Here is an 11436-nt window from a genome sequence, read left to right as displayed (position 1 = left end):
CAAATGCCAAACGCTGCTGGCCGGCCCCAGCCAGGCCCCTGGGCCACAGCCCACATCAGAGGCCCCTGGGAACAGGGGACCCAGTGATGGAAAGCATGTGGAGGCCTGTGGTTTCGCTTTCCTGAGTTCTCTGCCCCACCCGGGGGCAGGGCTGTAAGGAGGGTGGGGCAGGAAAGAGGGCTCTTTGGGGGCCCAGTTATAAGGTCCTGCATCACTTGCTAGCCCCTCTCTTTGAAAGCAGAAAGTCAAACATTAGCCACCCCGGACCCAGACGAGCCTGACGCGTTGATTCAAGCGCCAAAGGTTCTGGGGAACAGCATTCAGAGGTCTCAGCTAACTGCCTTTTGCTTCTCCGAGTGGTTCCCCAAGGAGCATAAAATTTGAGAAGTGAAACTGAACATGTCCCCCCTTTATGAGAGGAGGGGAAGCACCCCGAGGGCCCTTTCTCTTGGGCCAGTTATTCTTCTGTTGGTCACACACAGAACCTCGCCATGCAGGTGCTCATGGCCGCCTTTCTTGTCTGGACTCTGCTGTCTCCCCAGGGCCGTGGCGGGGAAGCCTGGCCTACACACACGGCCTGCAGGGATGAGAGCTTGCAAGTCCTCTACCAGAGCTGCGGTAAGCGCTTTCTGAATGTCCATTTCTGTTCATGGGGAAATTAAGGCCCACAGATGTGAGCTGCTGGAGTGTTTTGTTGGGGTGGGGGAAGGGTGAGGGGGACAGTGGCCAAACAGGTCTGCGAGGACCCCTGGGAGCCCTGGGCAGAAGCAGTGATCGGCCGGGAGAGAGCTTAAGAGTATGGCAAGAGGAACAGAAAAAGACAGTGAGAGTCTAGATACAGCGATTCATTAACATCACAGAGCCCGAAAAAGAACAGACTGACCGGTGAGTCTACCAAATCGTGAAACGTCGCCAGTTCAAGATCAGGCCCAGAGCGGCTGGGCCCGTGAGCCATGGCCGCTGAGCCTGCGTGTCCGGAGCCCGTGCTCCGCAACGGGAGAGGCCCACGTACCGCAAAAAAAAAAAAAAAAAAGAACTTATTTGATTTTTTAAAAATGAGATGCTTCTGTCGCCTCCCTCGGTTGTACACCCGGGACACCTTGCCAAGTTACTTCATTTGCAAGTTGAGTGAAAAGGTCATTTACACCGAAGGAGAACACTCCTGTCCTGATGACACTCCCAGAGCTTCTATCACAGCAGCAACATCATTCATTCATTCAACAAACACTTATCTGGCAGCTGCCGATGCCAGGATTTTCTCTAGCGCTGGACATAACAAAAGGGAATGAGCTACGTTACCCTATGGGGCAAACGTAGATACCAACCAAAATTGCAATCTAATGAATAGAATGCTGGGAACTGCCATAATCAGTGTCGGAACCGAGTCTTTGGAGTGTATATTCATCTACTGGAGCTGTTAGAACACCACAGACTGGGAGGCTTAAACAGCAGAAGTGTATCGTCTCACAGTTCTGGAAGCTGCAAGTCCAAGATCAAGTGTCGGAAGGGTTGGTTACTCCTTAGGCCTCTCTCCTTGGCTTGCAGACGGCCGTCTGCTTCTCCTGTCTTTGCTTGGTCTTTGCTCTGTGCCCACATGTTCCTAGTATGTCTGTGTCTCTTCTTATAAGGACATCAGTCATATTGGATCAGGGCCCACAAGTATGACCTCGTTTAATCTTAGTCACCCTTTGAAGACCCTTACTCCATATACCGCCATATTTTAAGGTACCGAGGGGTAGGACTTCCACATATGGATGGGGTTGGGGAATTCAATCCATAAAGGGGGCCTGAGTGACCAGAAAGCAGCCCAGTCTCAGGATCACAGCTTGAATGAAGATTAGGGGGACTGGCTCATGAAGACAGTGTGAAATAGGCCACTTTGGAGGTGGACAGGGGTCAGAATGCTGTTGGACGGTAGGAGGTGGAACGGAGACGCCCTTTAAGCACCCAAGTCGGCTGCGTGGTAAGCTGAGGAGTAGTGTAGATGTTACACTGAGCAGAAGCCGATCCCTACGGCGGCCACCCGAGGAGCTGCCTCAGAGAGGTCCACATTTCACTCTTTAAAAAAGAAGGAACATCGAACATTGAAATGCACACACACATTTTTTTAGCGTAAAAGAGAAGGAATGGCTGGATGCTGGAAGTGTTGATCCCCGGGCTCCTGCTCTGCCTGCGGGGATGGGATGCTTTCTGCTGGCACCTGTTCATTTCAGATGCAGGACCCGAAGCAAGACTCGAGATGAATGCCCTGCTCAGGATTTGTTTTTCCAATTCGTCCTCCCGTGAACAGTTGCCATGGCTGGTCGATCCCTCAGACCAGCCTGACGCCTGCAGCATTCGTCCAAGCCTGGCAAGCCCCTGCCGTGAGAGACGAGAGGAGCAGATGTATCAGGGAAAGAGTGAGAGCTTCTCACCCACCCGCCCAGGGAAGACTCCTCCCTCTGAAGGGGTGGTGGCGCCGTGGGGTCGAATGCTGAGCACAAACCCTGCTCCTCCGGGCACTCAGCAAAAGGAATGGCGGAGACGCAGTCCTAGTCCAAGAGTGGTGGGAGGATGAGACAAGCACTAGGGTACAGGCTGTGTGTGAAGGGCTGCAACAGAGGCACAGGTCCAGCACCAGGGGACATGATGGCTGGAGAGGGTGAGATTGGGACCTAAACCCATCGGGGAAAGGTCATCAAGCTTGAGTTCAACCTTAAAGGATGATACAAACAGTAATTATAGCATCTCATGTTCATAGAACGTTTATAGGTGCCGGGCACCGCGCTAAGGGCTTTCTAAGGGTTATTCTCATTTACAGATGTGTAAATGGAGGATTAGAGATGTCAGGTAACTTCTCCGAGGCCACAAAGGTAATAGTGGCAGAATCACATCCCCAGTGGCACAGAGGAGGCGTTAGGTAAATATTTGTGGGATTAAAATAAATTGATCCCAGGCCTGTCTGACTCCAGAGCCTACTCTGAATCACCTGCCGTCTAGAATTTTGTCAGAAGGCAAATGGAGTGGAGGTGGGCAGCGGGAAGGAGCATTTCGGCAGAGAACAGCGTGTGTGAAGTTCGGGAAACGTGCCCAGGATTAGAGTTCACGGAGCTGTGGAAGGGATGGGACGTTGGGGAGGGTGAGAGATGAGGTGGGAGTTGTGGGCAGAGCCCGGGTATGATGGGTAATTTTATGTGTCAGTGTGACTGGGCCATGGGATGCCCAGATAGCTGCTTAAACTTCATGTCTGGGTGTGTCTGTGACGGTGTTTCCTGACGAGATTAACACTGGAATCAGGGGACTGAGTAAAGCACATGGTCCGGCCGATGTGAATGGGCCTCAGCCAGCCTGCGAGGGCCTGAGTAGAACACAAAGGCAGAAGAAGGTTGAATTCACTCTCTACCCAACTGCAGACCTGGGGCCCTGATCTCCCACTTGCAGCCCTCCTGGTTGTCAGGCCTTCAAACGACACCACCAGCCTTCCTGGGGCCCCAGCATGCGGATGGCACATCGTGAGACTTTTCAGGCTCCATCCTCATGTGAGCCGACACCTTGCAATAACTCTCTTTCTAGAATAGAGGCATATATGTAATTCCATTGGTTCTGTTTCTCTGGAGAGCCCTGACTAATACACCAAGAGACCCAGACAAGGTTGGGCTGTATCCTTTTGGCAATGAGGAAAGGATTGCGTTTTGGCAAGATTCCTCAGGTAAGGGTAGGAGCGTGGAAATGAGACTGAAAACTGTTTGAGGCTTCAGGCAGGATTTGTAGCCTAGAGAATCAATCATCCAGGAAAGAAATCACGGGAGCTAAAGAGCAGAATTTCAACAGGCTTCATGTCAGAAGGAACCTTTGGTGTACACTGAGATCAGCAGAGAGGAAAGCAGTGTCCCGGGAGCTCCTCTAGGGATGGGCCTCCCTCCTCTCTTGAGAGCCTTTGAGCTCTCGGGGACTGAATGGCTGCATACCCCTCAGCAGATGGAGATGCCCCCTCCGCAGCTGGATTCACAGCGGGGCCGCCCCTCGAGGCCTTCGCACTGATGACATAGACATAGTATGTGATCCTTCAGTTGTGATGCTAAATCCAGGCCTGGGGGTTAGACATCCCTGGGCACATCAGGGGTCCCGACATGTGCACAGATGTGGGAGGATCAGCTGACAAAGATAAAGGATCTACCGTCTTCTGGGTTTAGCGCAGAAAATCCTTCATTTTTCCTTTCTCTTTTTGTTTTATCATTTTAGTGGGAGGGGGGATTTTCAGCTAGAAACTGTTCTGAATAAGACAACAATCCTCGAGGTGAATGAAAGAATTTCATAAACAGTTATGCGGCTCTGAACACAGACCAGGAAGTGAGCAAAAGTGTCTGAAAAAGCAGAAGTTCTGCTCTGTCCAACCGTTAGTGCCGCAGCAAAGAAGAGAGGGGCAGTCTTCGTAAAAGCCAAAGGGGGAACAAACGCAGTCAGGGGCCTTTCTTTTGTTAAATCGTAAGACAATTTCCAGGGCTAGAAAAAGCCCAGGGGCCCCACCCCACATACATGCCCCAAATGTCCACCAATGTGTTTACTGAGGTGCTGCTTCTATCACACAAAGATGTGACGTGTATCACAAAAGTGCACGTGGTCGGAAGATGAACTAGATGGTAGGGGAAGTGGTGGGGTGGGGAGGGGGGAGGGGAATAATAAAGCCGGGGGGGTTGGGGAGGTCAGGACACTTACAACAGAGGGGGCAGCGGCGTGAGGGATAGGAGCTTGGGGTCTGGAATCATTCCAACCCCTAGGCAATACTCTCTGTTTCCTGTCTTTGATTGTAAAGTGGGTTTCCTTGGTGTTTGGTGGCTTTAAAGGACGTGCATTGATTCTTTTAGAGTTTTGGAGGCCAGGAGTCTAAAGTCAGTTTCACTTGGTCAAAGGGCACCCTCACTTGGAATCTCCAGGGGAGGATCCTCTCCTTGCTTTGTCCAGCTTCTGCAGCTACTTTCCTGCATCCTTTGGCCCACAGCCCCCTCCTGCGTCTTCAAAGCCAGCAGCATTGCACCTGGCCTCAGCTGTCACATTCCTTCCTTCTTCTGTGTCAAGTCTCCCTCAGCCTCCCTCTCGTGAGGACACTTGTGATTAGGATAATCTCACGACCTCAGGATCCTTATAGCTTAATCACTTCTGCAAAGTCTTTTTTGCCACTTAAGGTAACATTTACAGGCTCTGGGGATCGGGGCATGGATATCTTTGGGAACAATTATCCAGCCCACTACAATAGGGCTTATCATTTTATCGGCATCTCAGGGCTGTGTGAGGATTAAGTGAAAAGGACTGTGTGAACAGTGCTGGGCACATACTATGTGCTCAGTAAATCTTTGCTGCTGCTGACTTGTAAGATATTTCACCATCACAAGAGGTGTATTTGACTCTGAGCTTCCTTGAAGCCAGATCAAACAAGGAAATTACACTGTTTACAAAGTCAAGCCAGTTTTCAAGGAGATGTCCAGCTTTTCCTGACCCTGGAATAAGCTGTGAGAAGCATTTCTCCCTGGAGCAAGTGGCATCTGGAGAACATCTCTACAAGAGATGCCACAGTGACTCACATCCACTGCTTTTTGTGGTGCCCCTCAGTGTAGACCAAGGGCTCATTACCAAAATGAAACTCAGGATCGATTTTGCAAAAGCCCACAGTAGAACCGTCCTTGAATGCAGCACGTGCAGGTCTGGGTTGCTCAAGGGGAATTTGGACACCCATAGGAATGAGTGAGCCGCAGGTGCTCCAGGACCCATCCGTAAATACCATTCTTGTGACCATTGCTGCTGTTATGGGGTTTTTGATAAGGGTTGGAGAGCAGAGATCTAAGTTGTGTTTTCTGGCAAGAGCCTTGAGTGTACACTTCAGTGTTGTCAGTTAACCTGCCTTGACGTCAACCAGGCAGAGAGGAGAGTCATAAAAAGTAAAGGACCTGTGACACATGCCCAAATCACTTCATGTCCCCCTTTTTGGTTTCTCTGATACTCACAGTCAACCTGGCCGTTCACTTGGCTCCTGGGGGTCGTCTAGGGCAAAGGTCAGCAAAGGAAGCCCACAGGCCAAATCCCACCTGCTGCCTGTTTTTGCACAGCCCACGAGCTAAGAATGGCTTTTACATTTTTAAATGGCTAAAAAAAAAAAAAAATCAAAAGAAGAATAATATTTGTGACATGCGAAAATTACATGAAATTCACATTTCTGTGTCCACAAATAAAGTGTTTCGGAACTGTGCTACAGTGGCAGTGAGGAGTGTGACAGTGACTGAGGGCCCCCACAGCCGAAAATATTAACTATTTGGCCCTTCATCGAAAAAGTTTGCTGCTCCCTAGTCAAGGTCAGAAAGAACCTCTCAAGCTCTTCACCAGATCAGAGCCTCAGGTTCTGGGTCTCCTGGATGATTCTAGCCATAAAGAAACTCCATGGCCAAGTGAACTTGGCACCAAAACCACCACGACTGCAAAGGACTTGTAGGATCCCGTTGAGAGAATCGTCGTTGCCATAACGATCTCCTGCTTCTGAATAACGTTTTACAACTTATAAAGTTCTTCCACTTGTAAGGTCTCGTTCAGTCCTCATGAATAGCCCTAGGAGGTATGAAGGGTGTGTATTTCCATTTTCCAGATATAAAAACAGAAGCACATATATATTAAATATCTTAACAAAGTAACATACCTGAGCCCTTGATACAAACCAACCTAAGTGACTCCATGCCCGGTGACCTAAAGCTGTTATCGCGGAACTCTGATACGGAGTAAAAGCCATGCCAGCTGATCCCAGAAACATAGCGTGGGGACAGGGAGAAGGCCCAGCTGAAAAACGAAGTCTTTGGGTGAAGAGGTGAAAACCATAAGTACTAGCAAAAGGAGGAGGAAAAAGAGGAGGGCGCAGAGGGAGAGGGAAGGAAGACACAGGGAGAAAGGGGGCTGGGCAGGAGAGAGATTTGTCTTCTGAGTCAAGGGTTGTTTCCCCCTCCCACCCCTCCCCACCAGTCTCCCCTCTCTGCACAAGTTCAGAGCTGGGCCAGTATGGCTCTTCCCAAGTGTCCACCAGGACCTGTAGCAGCCACAGAAGACAAGGAAACCCACATCTATGTTTATCAGCCTTGGGTACCGAGTCCTCTTTTGCGGCAAGGTGTCTGGAAATGACACCTCCCAAATTAAAAGAAGCAAATGAAAGGCCATTCTCCTATGGGTGAGAACAACACATTTTACGGCAGAGCCCTCCTGCGCGGATGTCATGCTCACCTCATGGGGAAACCCTATTTCCCTCACACCTGAGAGCAGCTTCCTCTGTGAAGAAGCTGGGGGAAGCCCCATCTCCGGCAGTAAGTTGAGGGCTGTGGGTGGTACCTGTGGGACAGACCAGCCACCTGGGATGTCCTAGGGTCAGGGGACCATGGCATCTGATCGCTGTGATTCAAACTTGCAGCCAACACCGGCTCTCGCCCCCTGAAGGGATCAGCTTTGTCCACTTCTGCCCAAATCAGTTTCACTTTATCTGACCTCCAAAAAGTCCTTAATGACAAAGTCAAAATCAGGTCACATGCGCCCGAATAAGCCATAAGGAGAGTCACACAGGACAATGCATCAGACTCTAAGAATGCGAAACGACGCTGGCCACATTTCCTTCCGAGCAGAGGGTGAACCGCGATGGCCTGGCTGCAGAGCGGAAGGACTTTGATAAAATATCCTAGGAAAAAAATTGTTTTAAACAGCCTGGAAGGAAAGGGAGGGGGGAAAACCTCCTTTCCTCAAAACCTAATAATTCTTCAGTAAACGGAGCATAAAACAAACAAAAGAAGCAATGACATCAAGAAATAATAATATGAATGGAAAACATCACATGCCACGTAGTCATTTAAAAATACTTTAAAAAATTACACGCAGAAAGCAATTTCTCTGTTTATTTTCCTAGATTAATAGGGATATAAATACCGGGCAATTAAAGAAAAGTAAACAGTCAGAGAACCAAAGATGCAACTTCAAAGGGAAAACTTAGGGCCTGCAGGATTCAACAGCTAGTGGCCTTGAGCAGAGTGGGGCCTTTTTGCCAAACTTAAAGACAGGAAGTTGATTTAAAAAAAAAAAGAATGTCAACATTGAGATGCAGATTTTTAAAAATGGGAACAGGAAAAAGTCAAAACTGGACAGGAGCTGAAGGGGAAACAGCCCAGCCCACAGATGCGCTTCTGCCAGAGACCCTGTGTTCCTCCCTGTTTCCCTCTGGTTGTTACCATTTATGGCCAAGTCTCCAAGGTGGTGTTACTTCTCCTAAGAGCTGTTTAAGAGATGCTGAGTAACTTACTGAATAGGGACCTATGGAGACAAAAGACCCAAGAGTCTGTGAGTGTAAGAGGCTCTTTCCATCCTCAGGCAAAATCGGAGGGGCAGCTTAGCTCGAGTTTGGGGAGGAGCCTCTTTGGAGAGTTAGCGATGAGGGAAGACCATCCTCCAGCTCTGCAGCTATTTTGGTAAAGACTACAACGCAGAGGACACACTGCAAAAGCAGCCGCCAGTGTGAGGTCCTGGGCCGGGCTGCAGACTCAGGCCGGCAGAAGGGGCAGCGCGGGTCCAAAGCAGCTTTTTTCTTAGAGGCCGAGGAAAGCGAAGGAGAGAGTCCCCTTCCCAGCTCCAGCTCTTCTCGCTGGAGCACCTGGCAGAGCCCGGCAGGTACCAGGCTCCCGTCACCCAGGAGCCCCAGGCTGGCAGCGCCCTCAGCATCACTGGTGAGAGCAGTCGGAAGGCACAAAGCAGGGGCGTGCTGGTCAAGCATACAGGTGGGGAGTGGCGGCGGGGGCACCCTCCAAACCTCAACCCTAAACAACAGTTCAGGGAAAAGGATAATTGAAAGAAAAGGGCCACCCACCCAGGAACTGTGTGCCATCTGGCTTAGCGTGCGTTCCTTCTCTGGGATGCCTTGTGAAGTGAGAGCCCAGGCTCCTGATCTAGTATTTCATTCTGGGGTCCTAGAGTAGCCAGGTGAGCATCCCTGGAAGTACTCTGGGGTCTCCCAGGAAACAAGCGCTATAGAATTCGCGCATGCGTCTGGGTGCAGCCGGGGTGATTCCTGCGCAGTGGGCAATGGGCAAGCCTGTGTCTGCTGGCCTCCTTGTGAGGGATCCAAGAAGGCCGAGTTGTGCCTCCGTGCCCTTTTGAAATTCTGCGCCCGTTTCCCCTGCGGTGCCTCTCCGCTTCCGGAACAGAAGGAAGTAGTAACCAGGCCAGGAGGTAATGGCCAGGAGGAAAATGAAAAAGACCCTCAGCCCAGAAAGCACTGCTTCCAAGCACAACTTAACAGTGGGAGATTCACACAGGCTGTCTGGGGACCTAGAGTGAGGTCAATGGGCTCCCTTATTTGAAGCCTGGCATCTCCCCTCTGGCCAGGTGGGAACTGCGCCAGCCCCGGCGACAAATCCAGACGAGAATGATCAGGGTTCCCTCTGCCTGTTCACCATTAGAATCCTTTCCCGTAGCTGGGAACTTTCTTATTCGGAGGGCTTCTCCGTATGTTTCAGTGCTCAATTTCATGCCTCCCGTACTGAATTAAAAATAGCCCTTTAAACAATTAAACTCTACTTGCATAATTAATAAATCAAAACTTTGTAAATTTAACAAATTACTTTTATTGCAGGCATATATCCATGGGTCAGAAATTTTTTAATAGAATTCTCTTAAGCATGTAAACAAATACAGCGGATTTCCTTAAATGCTTTAAAATCTTTAAAGGCAGAGGCAAAGCAAGCAGAAGTTATCGCGGTGATTGTTCCATTTACTATGACCCTTTCCTTAAACTAGTGTCAAAATATCGGTACTATGCGCTTAACTTTATTTCTTTATCATCTTTACATTGATGTTTATTCTCCCCTGTATTCTTATTTTTCTTGGAGTTATAAAAATACTTAGTGCAGTATTTTCCCAGCTGTCTAGTATGTTCCAGACCAAAGATGAATACTCTCACTCAGACCAACCAGGACGCAGGTTTTGAGTCACCAATCAGTTGATCCTAGGCCTGGCGGCACCGGGTCAGCAAGTTGAGGTCTCTGTACTTAAACTTGACCTATTACATCCTGAAGACCTTTTCAGCCCCTTGCTTTCACAGGGTTCCCTGTATGCCGCTGCTCTTTCATCAATTGATGAGTGTTTTGCTGGGTCATTGTGATGCCATCCTGGCATTATTATGCATTAACCCAGCCTGTCAGCATTGCTGGAAACGTACACCTACCACCCTAATGTCAGAAATACAGTGAGAGGGGTCATTTAGAGGAGATGATGGATTTTGTCTGCACAGTTGAGGCTCATCTTTACGACATTTAGCTAACTCATCCTCTTAGAACATAGCACTGGACTGTCTCTCTACTTGTATATTCTGTGTGGTTTCTGGTGCTGACTTGACTCTCGTCCAGCTTTCTATCCAATTTTTATATGAGGCCACTTGAGCTGATCAATCCTTCTGTTCTAATTTTTCCCAAGCACTTCTGTTATATGTATATACATATACTTTTTTTCTGGCTTATTCACAATGCTTTGTCCTTACTACTACCTACTTACAAAGATAGAAAAAAAATTCCGTGGTTCTCTCCACTCTGTCCAAACGGGTGGGGACTCTCTGAACCTCTAAGAACAAGGCTTCGTGCTCATCCAGTGTTTGGGATGTGACGCAACTCCCTTTTCATCTTTGCTCGGGCTGCCTCACGCAGACAAACCTGTGAAATGATTCTGAAAGAATCGCGAGCGTTGAGGTCTTCAAGAGCCCCAAACAGCAGGCAATGCCTTTCTTCCTATTCCCAGAAACTGCCTGGTATCGCCCCAATCAGCAGAAGCGAGCAGGTCCCCGGTGATCTCCTCCCACCTGCCCCCTCCCGGTCAGAGATGGTCCAACAGGGCACCGCCCCCTGCCCCCCACAGCGTTGGCTTGCCCTCTCTTTCCAGCTCCGTGGCCAGTGTAGAGGACTTTGGTCTGTCCAGTTACAGTTTGCTGTGGCTGTAGAGCTGCTAACGGACAGGAAGGGAGCACACTGCAGCACGGGGGGAGGTTCCTAGAGCCGCTCTTGGTGGAGCCTTACGCTCCGTGAGGCTAAAGGATCTGTTTCTGACCGTGGCCTTGTGGCCGTCTTTTGTGGTCACGGATGTAAGTGGCCTCGAAAGGAGCCGGGCGGCCAGGGACTGTCACATGACCACCTATTTATTTCTCCACCAGCCTGGGGCTCTGCAGGCAGGTGGGGAGGGGTCAGCATTCTTTCAGTCCCCGCCCACAGGCTCAGAGCAGCCGGGGGACCTCTTACGGAACTGGGAAATGTGCTGGCCAGACAGAACCTCAGGGCTTCAGTCCGAGCACCTCCGTGTTCAGAAGAGGAAACTCGGAGCCAGAGAAGCAATGTGTCCCGATCACAGCCACAGAGCAGGGTGGTGGCGGCCCCATCCCAGGACCCTCCTGGGCAGCTCTGCGTC

General features: G+C 50.0%; 1 protein-coding gene across 1 annotated transcript in view; it reads left to right on the top strand.

Annotated features, from left to right (window-relative positions):
• Positions 1-432: 432 nt before the first annotated feature.
• Positions 433-11436, top strand: part of LY86 (lymphocyte antigen 86) — a 53478-nt gene continuing 42474 nt past the window's right edge. Inside the window, exon 1 of the mRNA XM_032650206.1 lies at positions 433-618. Coding sequence (XP_032506097.1) covers positions 492-618 — 127 coding nt within the window. The 5' untranslated portion in view covers positions 433-491. The remainder of the gene's footprint in view (positions 619-11436) is intronic.

The sequence above is a fragment of the Phocoena sinus genome, chromosome 11 (assembly GCF_008692025.1).
Source record: "Phocoena sinus isolate mPhoSin1 chromosome 11, mPhoSin1.pri, whole genome shotgun sequence".
In the NCBI taxonomy this organism is placed as follows: domain Eukaryota; kingdom Metazoa; phylum Chordata; class Mammalia; order Artiodactyla; family Phocoenidae; genus Phocoena; species Phocoena sinus.
The sequence above is the reverse complement of the archived record's forward strand: the minus strand, read 5'-3'. Positions and strand labels throughout refer to the sequence as shown.